General features: G+C 38.7%; 1 protein-coding gene across 1 annotated transcript in view; it reads right to left on the bottom strand.

Moving 5' to 3' along the window:
* Positions 1-385: 385 nt before the first annotated feature.
* The window catches only part of TRHDE (thyrotropin releasing hormone degrading enzyme), a 218,084-nt gene continuing 196,767 nt past the window's right edge, over positions 386-21,702 (bottom strand). The window contains exons 16-19 of the mRNA XM_075150062.1: positions 13,557-13,724; positions 12,865-13,005; positions 6,809-6,890; positions 386-4,939 (exon numbers count right to left, since the gene is read on the bottom strand). Of these exons, the coding sequence (XP_075006163.1) occupies positions 4,796-4,939; positions 6,809-6,890; positions 12,865-13,005; positions 13,557-13,724 (535 nt within the window). The 3' untranslated portion in view covers positions 386-4,795. The remainder of the gene's footprint in view (positions 4,940-6,808; positions 6,891-12,864; positions 13,006-13,556; positions 13,725-21,702) is intronic.

The following is a 21,702-nucleotide window of genomic DNA, read 5'->3' as shown; positions in this document are numbered from 1 at the left end:
ACTACTGAATTTTTTTGTGGTTTTAGTACAGTAATTATTATTACTACTATTATTATCACAAATAATTTGTAGTGACATCCTTCCAAACCATTTGTTAGAAAAAGGCCTGAGAAACTCATGGCACATTTTCAACATATTAACAAAAATATTATAAAGGAAAAAACTGTCTGTGTTCTTATGCATACTTGAAAATTCAAAATATTTGACTGTTTGAAATCACTTCTGAAGAACGGACATTATAATATTCTAGACCTTTACAAATATTTTGGTCAACAGTTTCCAGTTGAGGCGACCAGAGCTCAGGGATTTTAGTTCGGGTTTTTTTTTTCCACAACCCATAACCGGCAAAGGGACCTTCTGCCCTTCCTGTCTAGCTCAGAGAAACTTGGACGGAGCCTCTCTGCACTTCAGGCACTGGTTCCCAGCTGCCTCTGACCCGGGTGGGCTGGTGGCAGCAGCGGATGATGCAGCCGGCAGTTTTCGGACTGCTCCATCCAACGCTGGGCAAACAGCCTCTATTCAGGCTGCTCAGAAGCAGGATGGTCCTTTTACTCCTTCATGCTCATACTGACACTGTGGCTATAAAGAAATGGTGGTAAGTCGATTATATATGCAAACAGTTTTCAAAGCCACATCCCTTTTCCTCAAAGAGAAAGTTGCACATTTGACTCAAAGCCTATTTTCTTTGACTTCAGTATCAGCTATGACCACATGGAAAACCAAAATTTTATTATGCAGGTACCTAAACAAAGACACCCTCATCTGCAAATATTGGCTTCACTTTATTCTATCCAAATAATCAGACTTACTGACATTTTATGAGAAAATTATCTCTACAGAGGATTTTTCACATGAAAATATATATATATATAAAATTTTCTTTTTTTATTCTTTACTACTAAGGATTTAATTGTATGGTTCAGGATCTCTGCTGTGAAAGCATTCTTCTGCATCAGTGGAGGTATTTCCTTTGACACTCTAAAGCTTAGTGAAACATCCACAACAGCCCAAAAGCTACACAAAATTCATCTTCAGTTTCCAACATAGTATAGGAATTCTTGCTATAGTCACTGAAAAGATCGTCAAAGGTCACAAATTTGGATGTACTTAAGGACATATGAAGTTTTTTTCATCAAAATCAATGTCCAAGTACTCCCAGTTATAGCAGAAGTGACATTTCATTTCAGAAGAATGTTTTCACATTGTTCTGCCCTAGTCACAATTAGTAGCTACTATCATTTTAACAGCTATTAGCAGAGGATACATGAATAATTCTACCAGCTACAAAGTAATAGGCTGAGATTTTTGTAGTGGACAATGTTATAAAAATACAATAGGTATTTTTACAATAGGTATATTGTTATGCTGGCGTAACATCATGTCTATTCATATGTCTTCCTATATGATTTAGTAGGCCATATCAATTAATAACTGCAAAAGATCCTGAGTCATACAAAGGCTGATTAGAGACACAGGCCTCATCAAATCTCTACAAAATGACACCCAGGGCCTGGGTAAGGTCCACGTCCACACTGGATTCAGATTTTGCAGCATCTCCTCTCACTAGAAAGGACAAAACTAAATCCTGGATTTGAAAATGCTGAAAAGTTTGGGGTATTTGGCTTCCTAATCATAATCCAAATTATAAAAATGGGGCCCATCTTCAGATAAGGACAAAGGAAGAAAAGGACTGGTAAAGGAGAAAGAAAATCAGTAAGATAAATAGATTTTTCTAAGCAGACTGTATTAGAGTTTTCCATGAGGTATCAACTATTCTTTAACACGCAGTTGTGTGGAACTTATTAAAAAAAGTTTTTAAAGACATATAATTAAATGCAGAGGGGTTGAATATTGTAGAAAACAGCTGTAGTTTTGCTGGATTTAATCCATTTAAATTTAATCCTGATTCAGTGTGAAACAGCAAAATACAAAATATAAAAAATAAAAGAATAGGGAACTATAATGGAAAGGCCAGCTCAACCTTAGCTACAGCAGTAATACCAACGTTACTAGAATACAACAATTATAAGCAATACATAAATAGGTATGTATAATAGATACATTTAGGGCTTGATATCTGTGGTAGACCAGTTGCTCAAGGCCACTAAAATATTAATTTACATCCAACACCAGCTAAATGTGCAAGAACTTCAATTCAAATGAGCAACAGTGGAAATTTCTGTGCACTGTGCAGAATACACAGGCTGAAATAAACTTTTGACTTTGGAACATATTGTTAGCCTGCCCTTTATCAGTGGAAAGACCAAAAACTTCTATACGCATCCTGGGGGTATGTGGTTTAATCTGTGGTGCTGAAAAAGAAAAGTCATCAAAGGCAATCTTAAATAAAATTGCAAAGGGACAGACCATTATGCACACTTCTTTTCTCCGAAATCCTCAAAGTAATTCACGTTTGAGGGCTTGGTTTTCTGCACACTCTTTGGATATCATAATTTTGGCCTTCGTTACAGGGTAGAGGTTACATTAAATAATATTTGGCTTGCTTTTTTATTATAACAAATCTGCATGTGACTTTGTTCAGTAGAAATTACAAATGTGATGCTACATACTGGCATTGAGGTTGAGTTTGGTCAACCACATAAAATAGTACTTTGCACCTTCAAATGCCTTTCATCAGAGGATATTCAAGTGCTTTGCTAACATCAGTCAAGCCTCACAACACCCCTGTGAGGTAGGTAAAATACATAAGAGGAGGAGGATTTCACTCAACTTGGACATGATAATGTTTCTGGGCATTAGGTTCACTAGCATTGTAACACAGCACAAAGGTTTAGGGCTTACTATAAGGCAAAGAGTTAACAGTACAAGAGCACAGGATTCCTTCTCTTGGTTATGTGTGGTCAAGCTAACACGCGGTGCTACACAGCACCAAACAGTGGAGCAAATGCCCACACAAGGATTTCATGCACCCAATCCACAAAAAGCACCCTCTGCATAGCAAAAGACACAAAATGACAGGCTCAAAATGGGTAGGACAGCTTAGTTATGCGATGTGTCTACCAGTTCTTGATTGGCAGAGTACCATGGGAATGAGAGCCCAGAAAACAATACCATCTCCACACAACTCTGATAATATCTGAAAATGCTTGGGTTTGGTTCTTTTTGCATTAGCATTTCAATTTACAACTTACTGGGGATAAGTAACTGCAACTGTAAAGCATGTTGATAACTTCCACACCCTGTGAAGGAAACAACCAGATAAAATGGCTGTTCTCTAATTTGGCTGGCCACATGTTCCCTATATACAGGGCCATGCTGTGGTCAGACGGTTGTCATAGGCTGGGATGGGATAAAGAAACACTGTCATACATCTACATTCCCCCTCTGAAGCTGCTGCAATCTGCCTCCTGAAGACTCCCTGTAGTTTTGTGGGTTTTTTCTTTCTCCATGGTGCAAACATGGGAGAGTATTTGGCCCCCACCAGTTTTATCCTCAACACTTAGCACCAATGGTGCAGATGGTCACTGTACAAGTAGCAGTTCCACTGTATCACTGACCTTTCAGATTAAGGATTCAGAAAAAAGAAACAAACATACGATTAAGAAAAGCGCCACTCATCTAGAATAGTCTATGTGAAATACAAGGAAACAGAAAGAAAACCATGTTCTCGGTATTAGCCAGTACAAATAAACACACCCCCCCTTCTCCATATTTCATTTTTCTAAGTTGGCATAAATTGTACATCCCATATTTGCAAAAGTATTGCCCACATGGAGAATGTGACCTGTCTATCATAATAAATCACTACAGAGGCTGGTCTACCACATGCAAGACAGCCCTCTTAGTTAATTTTATGTCTTTGCATGCAAGGTATTCTCCATGTTTGCTAATTTCCATTTGAATCCTACGTTTATTTATGATATTTGTGCACTATCAGCTGCATAACTTACTACTTCACAGGTTGGGTGACCCATCGTGAATACCACTGCCTTGTAAAATTGCTGAGAAGAGGTGGTTCATGGATTATGTGCAACCAATGCAAAGCTCCCCTCAAACACTGCATATGATCACAACTAAAACTACACTGTTCCACTGATCAGCAGTGAATAAATGTATATAACTCTAATGCATGGATGATGTCCTTCTCACTCATTCTCATTTTCTCTCCCCCCGCCCCTCGCTCTCTATGCTGCTTATTTAAATATGGGACTATAGAGACTGCAGATACAACAACTGGCAACTCAAGAAATGAGCTGGCATCTTTGTAATCATTAAAAGACAGTTTGAGTGGTAGGCTAATTGGCAGCTAGCGGGAAAGCTAAATTTACATCTCATACTGCCCCAAGTTGGAAGCCGCCTGCATTTCCTTTTCCTTCTTTTCCTTTTGTTCACTGCAACACTGATTGTCGTAGATAGTCTTTGTGCTTTGTATAATGCCCATCTTTGATGTAACTGGAACTCACTACAAAATGTGGCTGTTATACATAAGCATGCTAGAATACAGGCAGGGACAGTACAGGCATGCACAAAATAGTCTTGGAGGGGTTTTTGTTTTTCTTCAACATTTACATGCACCACTTAATATCATGTTTGGCTGTGTACACTGAGGACTGGATTTCACAAGCATTCACGATCTTCTCTTCTGAAAAGCTTCTTGACAATTTCACAAGAGCCCAGTGTAAAAAAAAAATCCCACCGTTAAAAAAAAAAAGGAAAAAAACCCCTTCTCCCTGCAATCTGATCTTGTCTTCATGATTTTAATGTTGAACACTTTTAAAATGTCTCCTCTTCCTCTTGCAGAGTTTCGTGTTAAATGGTTGGCTGGAAAGACAGATTAGTGTGTCAAGGATTTTCTTAGCCATTGGAATAGTTCTTCCTTATAAAGCCTTTGCCACCGCACGTTGGCTTCCACAGTTTCCACGGCGCGAGAGAAAGAGGCAGCAGCTCCCTCTTCATAACTCTTTATAAAATTCTTTAGCTGGAAATACAAGTTAACAGGTTAAATTTGCAGGAACTAAAGAAAGTAAGTACTTCCACTGCACACAAACAAGTCAGGCATTTAGGACAAACCTCCACGATCACTGTTGAAGTAGATGTAGTATGGTGAGGAAGATTTAATAGGAAATGTAATAAGACAGCAGACTGTCAATTATATGTGATGCAATTGCTTCAAATTGCACTGGAAGATATTGACATGTCAGTGCCGGATCACATTAATATGATTACCTCCTTCTCTCCTGTAGCCCAGCTGCTGCACTGCGCAGACAGCTGGGCTGCTCTAAACTTTTATTTCTACCTAAGAAACCAAACTGGAAGCACTGGAAATGCTTCTAATTCATGTTTATATGCAAATATCAGCAGAAGGCAGCCCTGATGCCCTTTTGTTTTATCAACTTTCGTAACAAATTTATTTCATTTTGATTTGCAGAACCCTTTTGATGATATAATACAGGTCAGTTGTTTAGAAAAGGAAGGGATTGTTACAGTGTGAAGAGAATGGCAAAATAACAAGTGGACACTCATTTGATGATCTTTGAATGCCTGAAACAGATTTCTTCCTTTATGAGAATCTTTGATCTCTTTTCAGCAGACTGAAAAGGCCCCTGCTCTGTTCTTGCGTATACTCAAATTACAGCACTATCACCTGGATTATTATAGCTGATGGCACTGGTGTGCTTTGAATTACTGTTCTTTTTAAGTGAGAACTGCAAGGCTAATCTGCACAGTAGGTTGCTGGTTATGTTGACTTGTATAAAATTAGATGGTTTTAGCAACACTTATTCATAACTAGTTAATTTTTGTTTCCTGGTGACAACAAATTCACCTTGTTTATTTAAACCTAACTTCCAACAACATCCCTTTGTGCACGGGCTCAAAACTGAAAAGGCTGATCCTGCAACTATCTCACAGTTAAAAGCATGTGAGGGACCTGGAAACTATCAAAATCAGCCCTTACCTGATCTCTGTGCTTTTTATACCAAAATGTTTACACGGCCAGTTTCCTTTAGGGAAAGTGTAAACAAGCAGCCTGCCAATGCTATCAAGGAGGTGGAAACTAAGAGTACAGAAGGCTTCCTTGTGCAGTGCAGATACTCAAATCTGGCCAGCACTGTTCTTCCCACCTGGGTAGCTTTGAGGAAACCAGCTGCGGCTCTTCCCTAAGTTCCTGAGGCCACTAGACTTGAGTGCAGACAAATGGTTAGACACAAAATATCACAGTGCAATCAGAGTTCAATTAATGGTGATTATGCTGCATAAGAACCATTTGACCCCTTTGGGGTAATGTTGAGCAGCTGCTAAGCAGAGCATAACACAACCACACAACTACCTCAGTCAGGGCAAATGTTATGTTAAAATGAGAAATCTTTGCAATCTAAATAAGAAGTATTTAGCATTTAGAACAAATTATTGCGGTGTCATTTGGCCAGAATATCAGGTTAACAGCTTTTCTCACATGGAAATACTGTAGGCAAACAAAAAAACAGAGAAGGCACTAGCAGCTTCTACTTTCAACACTGGGTTTTTTTAGGGTTGCCCTCTGCAGCATAAACTAATATGGATAGAAAGATCTCATCTTTAGTTTCTCAACCGATAGTCAAGAGAAAAAAAACAAACCTACATATCCAGCCAAGCACGGAGAAGTGCCTGCACTACCCACCTCCTTGACATCACCCCTAACCACTCAGGTGCCTTTGCCATTTGCTCCTCATCCTCGTGCTGCCCAGCTGCAGCACGGGTCTGCGACTCCAGCTGAGTAACCAGAGTTCCCAGACAACTGACACCTTGCTCCTGCCCTGCTCCCTGCTTACAACAAATACAGCCTCACGTATTGAGCCTTAAAAATTACCTCTCTTAGCTCTTCTTCGGTATTGAGGAATTCTGTGACCCCACTGATAAGCTTCGAATTCATAAATAATGCTTCTCCGTACCTGCAAGGGCAAAACGAAGATGCACAGAGAGTTAGTGCAAGTGCCAGGTCAGCTGAAAATTAGAAAATAGTCTTCTGTAAGCAAGGGAGAAGACATGAGACCGATTCTGGGGATCCAAGGGAACAGCACTGGAATTGGACACTGGTATTCCAGTGTTTCTTGCTAAAAACCCAGACTGAGACCTTCTTCTAGGCTGAGCTACTTGTAGTTAAATTTTAGTTGGATGTTACTAAGCAGAATGGGCTTAACCGCAGCCACAATTGAGAGCTCCAGAGGAGGAGAGGACCAAACCACAACACCACATCATGCTTAACGAAACAGCTTTCAATGTAATGACACGAAGCAGCTCAAAATACAGGCACCAAAGAAGGAGGGGAGCAGCAGTTATGGAGAAGTATTCTGAAGAAACCTTCTAGCTGTACCATTAAAACAGACTTCTTGAAGTGCTGCAGCCTTCTCTGCATTTTGTATTCATCCACCTCATCTACATTACAAATAGCCTCTAGATAAGTGAACTGAATCCAGTACCTGATAATTAAAATAAACAATACTGATAGAGAATAATACTGCTAAAATAATCCCCTGGGCCATGATGCAGCATCTTCAAAGAACCAACCCGGAATGAAAATTTGAAAGCTTGGGCAAAGAATATTTAAAGGCCAATGTATAACGGGGTAGGATATTCAGCAGCAATCAGCAATGACCTTCTGCAGGTAGTTGCTTTGAAACTGGCCATTCAAATCCTGATGTTCCACTTGCTTTTCCACAAGTTTTTTCAATCCCCCAAATGAAGCATCTACATCACTTACAAGATTACTCAGACTATTCCTGAAGTTTTGCATTTCATGTTGGAATAGTTTGTAGTTGGTTTTTTTTTCCCAAAGTGTCTAGTATGAAGAATGTAATTCCATTGGAAACCGAAAGCAAGTCTTTTATTCCAGTTAGACGTCATTCAGCATAGCAAAAGGCACTTGACAAATAGTTATCCTTATCTTTATCTGCACATATATCCAAAGCAGTATCTAGCTAATCTGAACATGACTGTTTTTAAGATAGGGAATCCAGCTCTCCTATCAGACATGTGTAAGTAATACCAATAGACTTCACTGCAATTAAGTTTATCCGGGGGAACAATTCAGTTCATACCCCGCTTTTACAAACTGATTTAGAGGAGGAATTCAAAATTCAAAGTGAAATGAACTAGCACAGTCACAGCTTTCTGTTCTGCTTCTATTAATCTTAAATTAATTCCCCTTAAATGCTTAGGTACTGTAAGCCACAGTCCTTTCAAACGGGAGAAAGAAAGAGAAAGAGAGAGGGATAGCCGCAGGGAAAGGGATAGAAAGAGGGAAAGGGAAGAGAACTGGGTTTTCTTTGAGAAGATTCTGTTTTAGGGAAGGTGTACTCTGTGTTGCTTACTACCTTGAGCTTGTGTGAGGGGAAACACAGTTATAGGTATTAAAAATCCTACTCCCTGACCACTAATAACTGAATTATTCATGGATATTTCAGCAAGTACATCTCTTTTTCCAAAACTTCAGTCACACTGACATATACAGACATCCAGAGGCAAACGCCTCCTTTGGGAAGTATGGATTTCATGGTCCTTTAAACACGTTTAGGCTTTCTAACAAAGCCCTTTATTATTACAGTCTCAGCTTAGCCTCATAATTGACTGCTTGGAAAATTGGAAGCTCCTCTTGATGGGGTCTTTTGACAAGGTTACCAATCCACTTTACAGAAGCGACCTCATAAAAACTGCTGCAGGGATTTTATTTTTCTTGCAGTCTGTACTGTAGCCACAGTGCAAACAAGAAGTAGCAGAATTCCTTCCACTGAAAATGATAACTTCATGAATACCTGTGCTGATTACTGCCCATTACGCATACTTGGTAAAAAGTCCGCCACTAACAGCAATTCCTAAACGGGCTCTGCTGCCAAAATTCTAGAAAAGCCACCTCCCAAAATAGTATTTTGCAGGCGTGAAACAAGAGAATAAATAGAAAAAGTGTTTGGTCTTGCAGGTATCAGTTTTCCCATCCTTCACAGGAAAGACAACAGCACTACAGAACCAGGACCTTACATGTCTGAGCTCCCTGGAAACATCCTAGAGTCACAGGCTCTCTACCTGCTCCTTTACTTCTGCGGGTGTGAGCCTCCAATGCCTCACATTTGTACAGGCTTTGCACTCAGAATCATAGAATCATTAAGGTTGGAAAAGACCTCTAAGATCATCGAGTCCAACTGTCAACCCAACACCACCACGCCCACTACACCATGTCCCTAAGTGCCACATCTACACGTCTTTTAAATACTTCCAGGGATGGTGACTCAACCACTTCGCTGGGCAGCCTGTTCCAAGGCCTGACCACTCTTTCAGTAAAGACATTTTTCCTAATGTCCAATCTAAACCTTCCCTGGTGCAACTTGAGGCCATTTCCTCTCGTCCTATCGCTAGTTACTTGGGAGAAGAGACCAACACCCACCTCGCTACAACCTCCTTCCAGGTAGTTGTAGAGCACGATGAGGTCTCCCCTCAGCCTCCTCTTCTCCAGACTAAACAACCCCAGTTCCCTCAGCCGCTCCTCATAAGACTTGTGCTCCAGGCCCTTCACCAGCTTCGTTGCCCTTCTCTGGACACGCTCCAGCACCTCCATGTCCTTCTTGGAGTGAGGGGCCCAAAACTGAACACAGTATTCAAGGTGCGGCCTCACCAGTGCCGAGTACAGGGGCACGATCACCTCCCCACTCCTGCTGGCCACACTATTTCTGATACAGGCCAGGATGCCGTTCATGTTCAGCCAGCTGCCAACCAGCACCCCCAGGTCCTTTTCCTCTGGGCAGCTTTCCAGCCACTCTTGCCAAGCCTGTAGCGTTGCCTGGGGTTGTTGTGGCCCAAGTGCAGGACCCGGCACTTGGCCTTGTTGAACCTCACACAATTGGCCTCAGCCCATCGATCCAGCCTGTCCAGGTCCCTCTGCAGAGCCTTCCTACCCTCCAGCAGATCAACACTCCTGCCCAGCTTGGTGTCGTCTGCAAACTGACTGAGGGAGCACTCGATCCCCTCATCCAGATCATTGATAAAGATATTGAACAGGACCGGCCCCAAAACTGAGCCCTGGGGAACACCGCTCGTGACCGGCCGCCAACTGGATTTAACTCCGTTCACCACAACTCTCTGGGCTCGGGAGGGCGAACCGAACCTGAGAGGCAGCATAGTCCATTTACTTTGGAGAGATGTAAATGGTTTCCCAAATATTGTCAAATTCCCAAATGCAGACAAATGATTCAGCACTTGAGAATGAAGGAATTCTTATAGGCAGCTGTTGGATTAAATTTTCACACACAGGAACACGCGATGAAAATGATTTAGGAGCCAGGGTAATGCATGCTCAGGTAACAGGAATTCAAGCATAGTATTTTCAATTCTCTTTTTCAGAATTTTAGCAGTCTTAGTCCCACGGATTTCTTACAAAAGACTTGTTAGGCACCTCAATTTCTAAGTCACCTTTGTAAATGGGATATGAGTGATTTTGAAGACTTTATACATTATCAGGATCTTCTGGACAATATGAATACAAACATACTGTAAAAATATAAAAGGATAACAATATTTTGTTGTCATTCTAACTCTTTGACATGCTATGTTTTGAAGTTAGAGGAAAAAGTGTTATAGTATAATTTAATCACCCTCAGCTATTTCATATTACTATCTCAAACATCAACAACTTTTATAATAAATTCAATGGAAAATACCATTGAGATACCACCATATTAAATTAATGTTTCATACAAAGTATTTTAATTTTAAATAAAATTAAATAATAAATTATAATTGTAGAAAAAAGATGCGTTGGGACAGAGTATACTTGAACAATAATTCCACAATAAAACTTGTATTTTAAAAATGTACTTGTGTGGCAAGCTGAAATCAGAAGCCTGATTTTGCATTCTATCATGTCACTGTTTCACTGAACATTTTAAGGGGCAAGGTGTTAGACTAATTCCATCCTCTCAAAGTCTCTCTTAAAAGGTTTTAATCTATAATTACAAAGTAAAGTTATTTTCATTGTACATCTCATCTGTACAGCTTGCACGAACTATTTAATTCCACTGCATTGAATCTTTTGGCGATTGATAGAAACTTAACTGGATGTCCCTTTCAGAAAAATGCAACTGCGACAATCCTTTTGGTGGCTCTGACTTGTGTTTGGAGATCAAACTGAATGTCGATAACATGAAGTCAGTGTTGGGCAAAGAGGCAGACTCTCTCTTATTTTCTCATTAAAAAAACGGACAATAACAGGTTTTTGATGAGGCTTTGCTGATTGTTAGGAACTCCAATAACACAGTAATGCATTTCAAGCAAGTGAGATAAATAAAATTCAAATTTTAGGTGAAGTTAAGCTATTTAAAATTAAAACACACAAAAAATCTGGCATGTGGCATAGTTTTCTAAATCTTGTCCATTTGTCTACACTTGTTAACCTTGCCCATGTCTAAAATCACAGGTGTTAGCTAGGTTGTCAGATGAACATACTTGCTAAAGCAAGACACAACTTCTGCATGTGTGTTCGTAGCAATACAGATTTTGACAAATTTATGCCTAAACTCTGTATAAATCCCTGGAGGAAACTGAAAAATTATTTGCTCTCCAGAGCATAACTAACTGCACTGGGTTGCATAATAGTAATGGGTCTGCCATCCACTTTCTGGAATAATCATACCAGAAGCAGAGGATTCTTAATTTTTAAAGTTCAGCACTCTTAAAGCTTTTTGGAAATTGCTTTCAAAAAGTATGCTCCTGCAATATAAACTTCCAAAACCAACTCCAGCTCAAACCTATTTTCCCAGCTGAATTTCTTCTAAAATCCCACTATACTATAAAGTATTACCCAAACTAGCATGAACAATTTTTTGAATCTTTAGGAAAGTTGCACAGTCTCTGAGTTTCCTTGGCTCTTCTTTTGATGCCATGAAACCTATACTAAGTTTGTACCTGTATTCATCAGGCACTAGGATTTAGTTGCTTAAATACAGCATCTTAAATATACCATTTCAAATATTCTGTGGTATACTAGATGGCTCCTCACAAGTCCAGAATAGAACAGATCTCCAATATTTTTTCTGCCAACACCATGGGAATGGCCTGACATGGGGTGTCTGAAGTTCTTGGACACCTGCCTTTAAGAACTTGAACCTCATTCAAGTTATGGTCCCTTCTAACCTGTCAGTATCAGATGAGCTGCTGTGAAATCTTTCAGACCCTCAGGCTGTCCCTAAAGAACTAAAGAAATTCCTCATTCATTGAATTAATATCAAAATCTTCATCAATAAGGATTTTAAAATGTTGCCTGGGCTTTTGAGTAGGAGCATGTAGCACTTGTTCAAAGAGAAAGAGAAGTAGGTATAAGGAACAACCCTGTCTCCTTCCTGTTCATCTATTTTTAATTCAAAATGTTGCTCCTTTATTACTTGAAACTCACCTGAAACACAGAGTGGAAGGATAGGAGATGACACTATATTAGCATCCTTTTGAAAATGGAAATGTTTCAAAAAGGGTTTGGTGTTTTTTTCCACAGTTGAAATAATGTTCTTGAAAAGATTTTTTTTCTATCAGACTTAAAATCAGCAAAATTCCTTTGGGAACTGCTGCTTTTTTATCTGTGAAAAGTAGAACTGCAGCACTTGACATATAGATAGAATTCATTATCATAAGCGCAGACACAATACAGTAATAGATATATATACAGATGATTGCTAAGAGATAAATGTTTCTATGCATGTATGTGATAACCCACGAATAAATGCATTTATGACTCATATGTATGTATTTCATATTTAGAGACATCTCTATGGATTAGAAGAGAATGGATTAGATTCAGGGACTTACATGAATACATACATATACAATACTTACACGAATTACATCAAAATAAGAAAATGAAAATAAATTTAGACTTTTTATCTTTACCTAGCATTTAATATTTTCCATTTTTCTCTGAAAAACTTCCAAGCAAGATCCCTTCCATGTGGATTTCGAGCTACGTGGATTATCACATCAATTGCATCCTGATCCAGGACAACTTCTGAGTTGAGAGACAAATTCAAAAGCCTAGTGGGAGAAACAAGGAAAAAAAGTCCTATTTAGTTTCACCAACACATAGTCTAAAAACAGCACATCAGAAAACTCTCAGAAAAAAAAAATCACTGCCAAATGGTTAGTTTAAGTTTCCAAGTGAGTTCAGTGGTTTATTTCTATGATTCCAAAGACCACGCACATTTATGAATCAGAAAAATCTTGATGTAAAAGGATTTCAGTAAAAGTTGAATGGAACTTTACATGTGCATTTTTATGAAATCAGTAAGATCAGATCAGTCAGTACATTTAAATAAAGCATATCCTTTAAAATAAAAATAACAGCAATAATTATTATAAGATTTCAAACATTTCCAATGAACATAGGAAAATCTGGAAATGAAAAGACAAAATATGTGTCACTTTTTATACACATTAATGCAAAAACATAAGACAGTTTAAACAGACAGTAAGCCTGTGCTTGAAAAGCAAAGTTATTTCATTTAGACCAAAGCTGAAGTGATGATCCATAAATGTTGAAGTGATTATTGGTAATAGTCAGATACAGATATAAAATATTTTTGTACCTGTTAAGCAAGTTTCTGTCATCACTGCAAGTTAAGGCTTCTAATAATATTTTCTTCTCAGACACTGCTGTAGTAGAATGAAATTTCATCCAAATGAACTCCCATACATCTTCATCCATCAGTGAAACTCCTGTACAGTAGACAATGTCTCTCACATTGAGTGGGATGCTACAAAAGAAATCAGTAATGCCATTGTGGTAAATAAGCAGCCTCCTGATACTGGAAACAAAGGAGGAACATCACTACATTTATGAGACTCCAAAATTAAAGTGCAACAGTAATCTTTTCTTGGAAAACTACATTTGCATCTCTTCACTGTCCCCAAAATCTTCCAGGCCATCCTAATGGATATTCTAATGGGTAACATGCTTGCCATTCTTTTCATAACACTGTCACATTGTCAGGGGACTATAAATTATGGTCATCCAGTTCATCAACACATAATATACCACATAAACTGCAGGACAGGTAACATAAGCTCTCCAAATTAGCACAGGATCTTATCACTCTGTTGCTGGGCTCTAAGCCAAATCTCCTCTTCTTGTCCTTAGTACTGAGGTTTCAGAATGGGAGCTGATCAGCCAGAAACTCCCCCTTGCTTGTGCTGTGAAGTGCTCCATCTTCATATAGTAACACACAAGTAAGGAAGGATGTGCTGAGATAATGCTACTTAAAAATGGTGTTTTCAGGAGTAAAGAAAATAGAAAGATCTGTTCATTTTTTCAGCGTATTAATACTAGTACAAAACCAGCTATGCCATAGGATGGTTGTGAACTGTGATTACTGCTCAAGTAATATAAACTCAGACTACAGTTAAATGAAAGCTTCTTCAAGCCAAATTCAGACCTAGTATAGGATGTGCACATGTACCATTTTCTTCTAAAAAGATCTCGGTTGGGCTTTCAATTTCCTACCCTGCTTATGTTTCCTATACAAGTATAGAAGCTGAAACATTTGTGAGCTAAAGGGTATTCCTGCAGATAAAGCTAGATACTTCCCAGAGGAATACATTTCTGATTTGCAGGAAAGAACGCCCTCTTTTTTTGGTAAAAATTATACCAAAACACAGTTCTCTAGTTACTAATAGCTGCGCTGAAACACCTCTGAACTTCATATGCAAGACCTATTAAGAGAATCTAGAAGTACATACAGCTGCTGTCAGTGCCTGGGCAGAAATACAGTGGGACAAAGAATAAAATTACCTCTGTAAAATTTGGTATCAAATCTTACACAACACAAAAAGAAAAGGTTACATCAAGACTTTAATTATAAGACTTTCTCCAAAGTCTTATACCATAGACTGGGCTATCCCAGTCAAGAACCAAAGAGGTTCTTTTACTCCCGTCTATTCATTCCCCAGAAAAAAATCTTTCTTCAATAAAAAAATTTTTTATTGTCGGGCTCTGTGATGAGTGTTTTTTTAAAAAAACTTTGGCCATGTCTGAGTCCCTGGAAAATGAAACCAGTGTGGTTTTTTAGCATTTCAAAGTTTTGGTTCCTCTTCAGTATTTCAGGCAAGGTAGGAAACCGTATATTGATGACTGTGAAGGGTTAAAAACTGTTGTTGCCTCTATGAGGTTAGCTGGTCCCAACTGCTATGATGGTTTCTTGAGAAAAAGAATAAAAGGAATATGTAGCTGAACTAAAGCAAAACTGGAAAAAAAAAGTACACTCCTCCTCCTGTTGGCTGAAGGACTTTGGGGAATTAATGCCTACTGCTTTTTTGTTATGCTTTTTTCTGAGTTGTACAAAAGTCCTGACATTGAGGCTTTATTCACATTCTCTGGCAAGTGTAGTCATCAGCTCAGAGGGGGTGTCTGCAGGTTTAGATGCAGCAGTCACATGAATTCTGCTTCTGCTGAGCTGCCATGGCTCAGGATAGTGCTGCTTCTTGGAGTGTTTTTAGCAAAGTCCCATGCTAAAAGAGCCACAAGGGCTGTCTTGACTAGTGCTGAGGTATTTTGCATTTGATGCAGACAAGCCTAGACATTTATTTAGGAATAAACTCTCCAAAGCAAAACTAAAAGGGTAGGCAAGAAAAATGTAATCCATTTTAAAGTTGCTAGGAATATGAAACTTTTAACTACGCGCAGCACACTCTAGCAATATTGCCTTCTAAAGCAAAATCAGAGGTGCAATGTCTCATCTCTGCCATGAACTGCTACCATCTAGCCAGTGTAGATTGGTGCTACAGCGCAGATCTTGGCATGGTTCAAGACCTTATTGTTTCCTCTCCTCCCACCACCAAATCACTGCGTGAGAACATGCCCATCCCGAGCCGTGCCAGGCAATCAGCCTTGCTATGGTTATGACCATATAGCTCAAGCAATTCTTACAGGTCACCAACACATAGATGTCACCTCCAAAAAATGCAGGTTCCACAGTTCCTCCCCCTTGATGCTTCCTTCCATCTTCTTAGATTTTTTTCTTTGATCTTGTGGTGCCTTAAAAAGCTTGGCTCGCACTGAAAGAAGTTAGTAACTTTCCTCAGATCTATCCAGACCAGTTGGTCTTATGGATGGTCTATGCAATTGCTTCTGTGGTCCCTACAGAACTGCTATGCCAAGACCAAGGAAACCAGAAAATTCTTAAAGCTGACCAGATCTATTAAAAGAAAGAGTGTTTAAACATACATGGGCAGTGAAGAAGAAAAGTTATCACTTTCACCAGCCTTCCCATACTATTGAATTTGATTCCCAAAAATTGTAAATCATTAGTAAAATCTGAGTTTCGTTGACATTTGCAGAATTATTCATGTGAGCTAGGTGATGAATTTCCATTTCACTGTAATGGAATTTGTACTTCTTACTTGAAAGTCTATCTAGCCCTTGTTGGGATATTTCAAACATTAATGAATATCAACAGTTTATTTTTTCCCCCATTTAACCTTTCTTTCAAAAAGTGCATGCAAAGGAAACTGCATATAATTGAGACTATTACAGAAAATTAAGACTACATATTTAACCGCAAGAAATCAAGACATACTAAAATTAATGGAGCAGATATTTAGGTGCTGTCTTTGTGCTGGCTTATATTAATTCAGAATGAGGCTTAAAGTTTTCTAAATAACTGCAACTCTCAAAACTTCGGGTCAGCAATTGCTGTAACATAAATATGAAGCCATATACACATACACTGCATGCGACATGAAAATTATATTAGTTATCATTGTGTCTTGATTTTCTGATACACTAGGTTATTTGTTCTTAAAGTACAACTCCTTTACCAGCTTATGTCTTTTTTTGCTTTTAATTTGGGATTTAATACACTGATAGCAGCCGTAAGAACACAGGCTAAATCAAAAGGAGTAAGGGTCCTGACCATGGGACCAAACAACCCAACTTGTTGCCCCGCATCTGTCTTATTATATGATATCTGAATATGAAGAACAACTGAACCCTGTCAAGCCTTATTTCAATGAAGGAAGGACTTTGTATCTTGACACACAAACACTAAATCACTGTTTTAGAAGCACACGTAGTTCTTGCCGGCAGAAATACCATCTTTGGTTTACCGCAAGAGATGCAACTCAGCCAACAGATACTCTAAGGAACTATAAGGAACTTGGAAAAGATAATTCTTTTTTGGTTGATTGCCCCGTTAATTCAGGTAGGAACTGTGTGCTGGAAGGACTGTCACTCCGTGTTTGGCTAGTACAGTCAGCAGCAGAGGTACCTAGAAGTGGATGTCTAACCCCAGAAAGGTCAGCATTCCTCACTTGTGAGGTTTACATTTTTGAAATTTATGGTAATATCAATCCAATGGGCTTTTCCAGCTACTCCATCTTTTACGTTCTAAGTGCCAACACTAGCGATTTTAGCAGCAGTGCAGTCAGTAACCACAGGACCATTTGCATGCTCTGGGAAGGAAGGAGGACTTCAGACAAGTGATGGCACTGATCCCATGCCCATAGCCTAGATGTCACCATGTTTCTTGTGAAGAAAACTCTATTGCCACCAAATCGGTAAGAGCATACTTGCAGTGCTGCAGCAGATCTACTCAATATCATCCAACCAATTGGTCCAGGGAAGGTTTTAGGTCTCTATCTATAAGTTAAGTCATTAGGACAACGTGAAAAAAATCAGCCCCTACAAACCAAGACATCAAAACAAATACTGATTTTAATAGGCTTAGCTTCAGAAACTACAAAACTTATGGCTATGCAAAGCTACAAATTACTCCTGCGAGAGGCTTGTAATCAGGACTGTAGACAGGGGAGTTCTTCTTGTGGAAATGAAAAGTGTTTATGAAAATGCAAATATCCCCAAAGTCATTTCTCTTTAACTATTCCTCAACAGAGAGCCCTCTAATTGAATTTTCTCCATTTGTGGGGATTTTTGCTTTCTCTCTCCTCCCGTCATTATGGGCCCGTATTTCACCATTATCTAAACATGTGAAATCTCCCCAGTCTGCAGATTTTTTAATTTTATAGCTTCATGGAAAACATTGTTCTAAAATTGCAGTTCCAAGGCACTAGATCAGTATGTGGAATGTTTGCCCCCTGTATTAACTGAATCAAGTGGATAAAATTACCATTGTTTCGGTACCGCTTGGGTAGTAACACTGCAGAAGGTATCCCCTTCTTATATTAAACGTCACTTGGGCCTTCAAGCTTGCTCTCATTTTTGAAGAGCTAATATGATGGATACTTCAGAAGAATAAAGATAAAGATTAACTTTTGAAAGCATCACTTTAAATGGCTTTTATTTGAATACTGATCCAATTTATTTAACTTTATTTTTCTTCCTTAAGAGATATGATGGTGAGAATGAAATATGTAGCTAGCAGAGCCCATGTTTAAAAATTAAACACTTTGGGAAAAAAGTTAAAAATTAAACAGTTAGAAAAAAATTAATTAAAATCGTGCTGTGCCTTTACAGGGATTTTTTTTTCAAGAGTGAATAATAAAGCTCTACAATGAGCTATGAATAATCTTCTAAGTTATAATTAATTGGTACATACTTGCTCCTATTTAAAGTATGTTCTAATAATTGGAGATACACTTATAAAATTGGACCGTAATTATTTATCTTCTGGGCAAATTGTGTTCTAATTTTTTAAAATATAATTGCACACAGTTTAGACAGTTCTTTGATTAAGTGACAAATTTCAATACCATTTAGGGTACTATTTGACAAAGAAAATTAATCAGAAACATTATTCTTTATTTCTGCAACTATTTAACATTTAACTTAAGCCTATTTTTCTTGATGACTATATTTATAGTCTTGTTTAATAGGTTACAAGGCTCAGATAAGAAATAACAATGAAGTATTGGTACTTTGTTGGCAGATCTGTAATACAGATTCTGTTATAAGGAACAGCCTCACACAAATTTTTTAAGGTGGCAGTCCCAAAGCTTATCCTCCCATTCTCTATTACAAACTCCAGGAGCCATGCTGCTGGCAGCACTGTGCACACAGAGGAGGGGAGCATCCTCTGCCATAGCACATGCCCAGTCTGAAGAGAAAGGGCAGAATTTCCCCTTGAAAATCGAGGCACAGCGATGGGCTTGACATTCAGGTGCCTGTCACGCATTGAATTCAGGGGATATTAACCAAGGATGTGGCTATTCAGGGTGTCTGCGGCAAAGCTACGCACAGACACCAGGTCTCCTCAGTCCCAGTCCTGTGCTTCTGAGCTTCAGGTATCAGGTCTGACCGAGGCAGGCAGGGAACACATCATCCCTCAAGCGATGGTTACTGCTATGGCTCCTTTCCCTTCCTGCGGCAGATATCCCATAACAGAAGATGTGACTAGCACACTCAAGCTCTTCAACACTGATTTTAACGACTGAGTGGTGAGTTAAGCACTTTTTCCTGAGACTAATCTCTGAATAGATATGCCTTGTTTTCTCCTTTCTGGACATTTTTTGCAACAAAAATATGGTCCTTTCTGTTGAATTGTTTTGCAGAGTTGTGGACAGATCATTCCTGAATGAGAAAATCGGAGATGAATCCATCTAACTTCTGAGGATTGCAAATTAATTTCTGCTAATCCATAATTGCTACATATAAGGTCATTTTATTGTGATCACACAGAAGTCAGAAGGTAAAAATGCTACCTGAACCAGCTGCCCCATAAAGCCCAGCTTTGTCTTTCACAAGACGAAATCCGCTCTCTTTTCAGACATACTCCCCAGGTGGTCTTTCAGAGCACTAACTCCTTGATTAACTCGTGCACTCAACAGTGTTTTCTTCTTCCTTAAACAGTTTTATTGATTTGAGTGCAAGATTCTACTCAAATGTTGTAACAACCTATTAATTAGTTAAATCACTTCAGCAACATTGGCTGACATTAGCTGGCAAAGCTCCAGTAACATTTCAAAATGCATGAATAGCTATGCCTGAACTTTTTCAGTAATTAAAACTTCTAGGGGTTGAGAACATAGAAGAAGGGATCCATTTTATTGTTTTACGTTTATCAGACATTCATCTGTGAAAAAAATGAAAATAACGCTCATTTTTTTCATGTTTGCTGCTAATGATTTCCAAAAATAGCTAGTGAGCCTCAAACCCGTGAAAAAAGCTAGTGCCTCTTCCAAGCAACTAACAAAAATAATTAACCTGTTGGCCACATTCCCACAAATACTTAGGTACGTGGTTAAACTTAAGTACATTGATAAGTTGTTGCAACAACAGTGTGCCCATGTGAAACAAAGCAACAAAATTATGTATCTCAAGGGAGGAGGAAAAGGAAAGAAAAAATGCTTTGTCTGGAAAAACATTTGATTTTCTATCACCTAAGCCAGACTTCATTGAGATGTTCTCAATTAATGACTGGTAATTCGTTATTTACCACTCCCTCAGATCTATGGATAGTTTCATTTATAGACATGTTACAGTCTCCTGTACACTCCTGCAGTGCAATTTGTTTTTCTGGTGGCATTTCCATTGAGTAGTTAAAGGTCCATCCAAGTAAGCACACTGCCAATTTAGGCAGGTGGACATGAATCCATTGTTCCTTGCAGAGGAAATACAAATTCTGCACAAACAAGTATGGAGATTTAGTACTCTCAAATTAGGCTTGTGGGTTATCGCTGTCTTTGTTCAAATTACGTAATGAAACTCACCTTACTTCATTACTTCCACCTTTCTTAAGACTGATAAAGAATTAACTAGTGTTCCTAACAGTCACAGCAACGTGACAAAAGTCTTTGAAATTGCAAACAGAAGTCACTGGAAAAGCCCATATCCACATTATTACACTTAAAAAGATTAAATGAGGTAACTGAGTACTAGGATGCAATCATCCAAGACCCTGATTTCATTTTTTAGTAACCCAAGGTGGTTCATCTGTAGTGCAAAACGACACACGTGTTCTGACTTGAAACCCACATTTTGAACAGGAAAATTCATGGCATATTCTCTTTCCAGAGATCTCTGGCTCCACCTCAGCACCCCAAGACTTCTCAGAACAACCTGGATGATTAGAGACCAGAACAGACTCAAAATATCTGGATTTGCATTCAGAATCGTCTGGCAATCTCTACTCCTCATTCACGAAGACAGACAAATGCAAACTTCATTAACCCTTGGGCTACAGAATAGATGCTGACTTCAGTCTAATTCAGTGCAGCAGCCTGCACACCACTGCAAACATCATCTATTCATCTGAGCGTTGCCTTCCTTAAAAAAGAAAAAGAAAAAAAAAGAAAACCCATGCTTTCCTATCTCTTGTGTTAGAAAATGTAGACTGAACATACACTCAGAATTGCAAAAAAAGAGAAAAAAAAAGTGTTAGAAAGAAGCTAGGTATTGAACATTAGCTCTACTTATCAAATAGCATAGTGAGTTTAGCTCTGTTGATCAAACATTAGCAGATTGTTATCAATCACAAGGTCAGCATCACAGGTGCAAGGACAAGAGACACCAAATTTGCAGACATCAGAATGCAATCCTCACTTTACACAAGTTTGATGTGGTGGAATATTGGATTTTCCCATTTTTTTTTCAATTGATGATATCTGCAAGGCAGTATTTCAAGTAAACAAAACTGATCAGCTTGCTTGTGACAGAAGAATAATAGTAAAAAGAGTAAAAACCACATTAAACCTAAAACCACCCCAAAGTGATATGAAGCCCAGATCAATCAAATGCATTTACTGTAAGTTTTCTAGGGATATTGAGGCAATTAATTAAGGTAC

The sequence above is a fragment of the Calonectris borealis genome, chromosome 1 (genome assembly GCF_964195595.1).
Source record: "Calonectris borealis chromosome 1, bCalBor7.hap1.2, whole genome shotgun sequence".
Lineage (NCBI taxonomy): Eukaryota > Metazoa > Chordata > Aves > Procellariiformes > Procellariidae > Calonectris > Calonectris borealis.
This window is presented reverse-complemented; position numbering and strand designations above follow the sequence as displayed.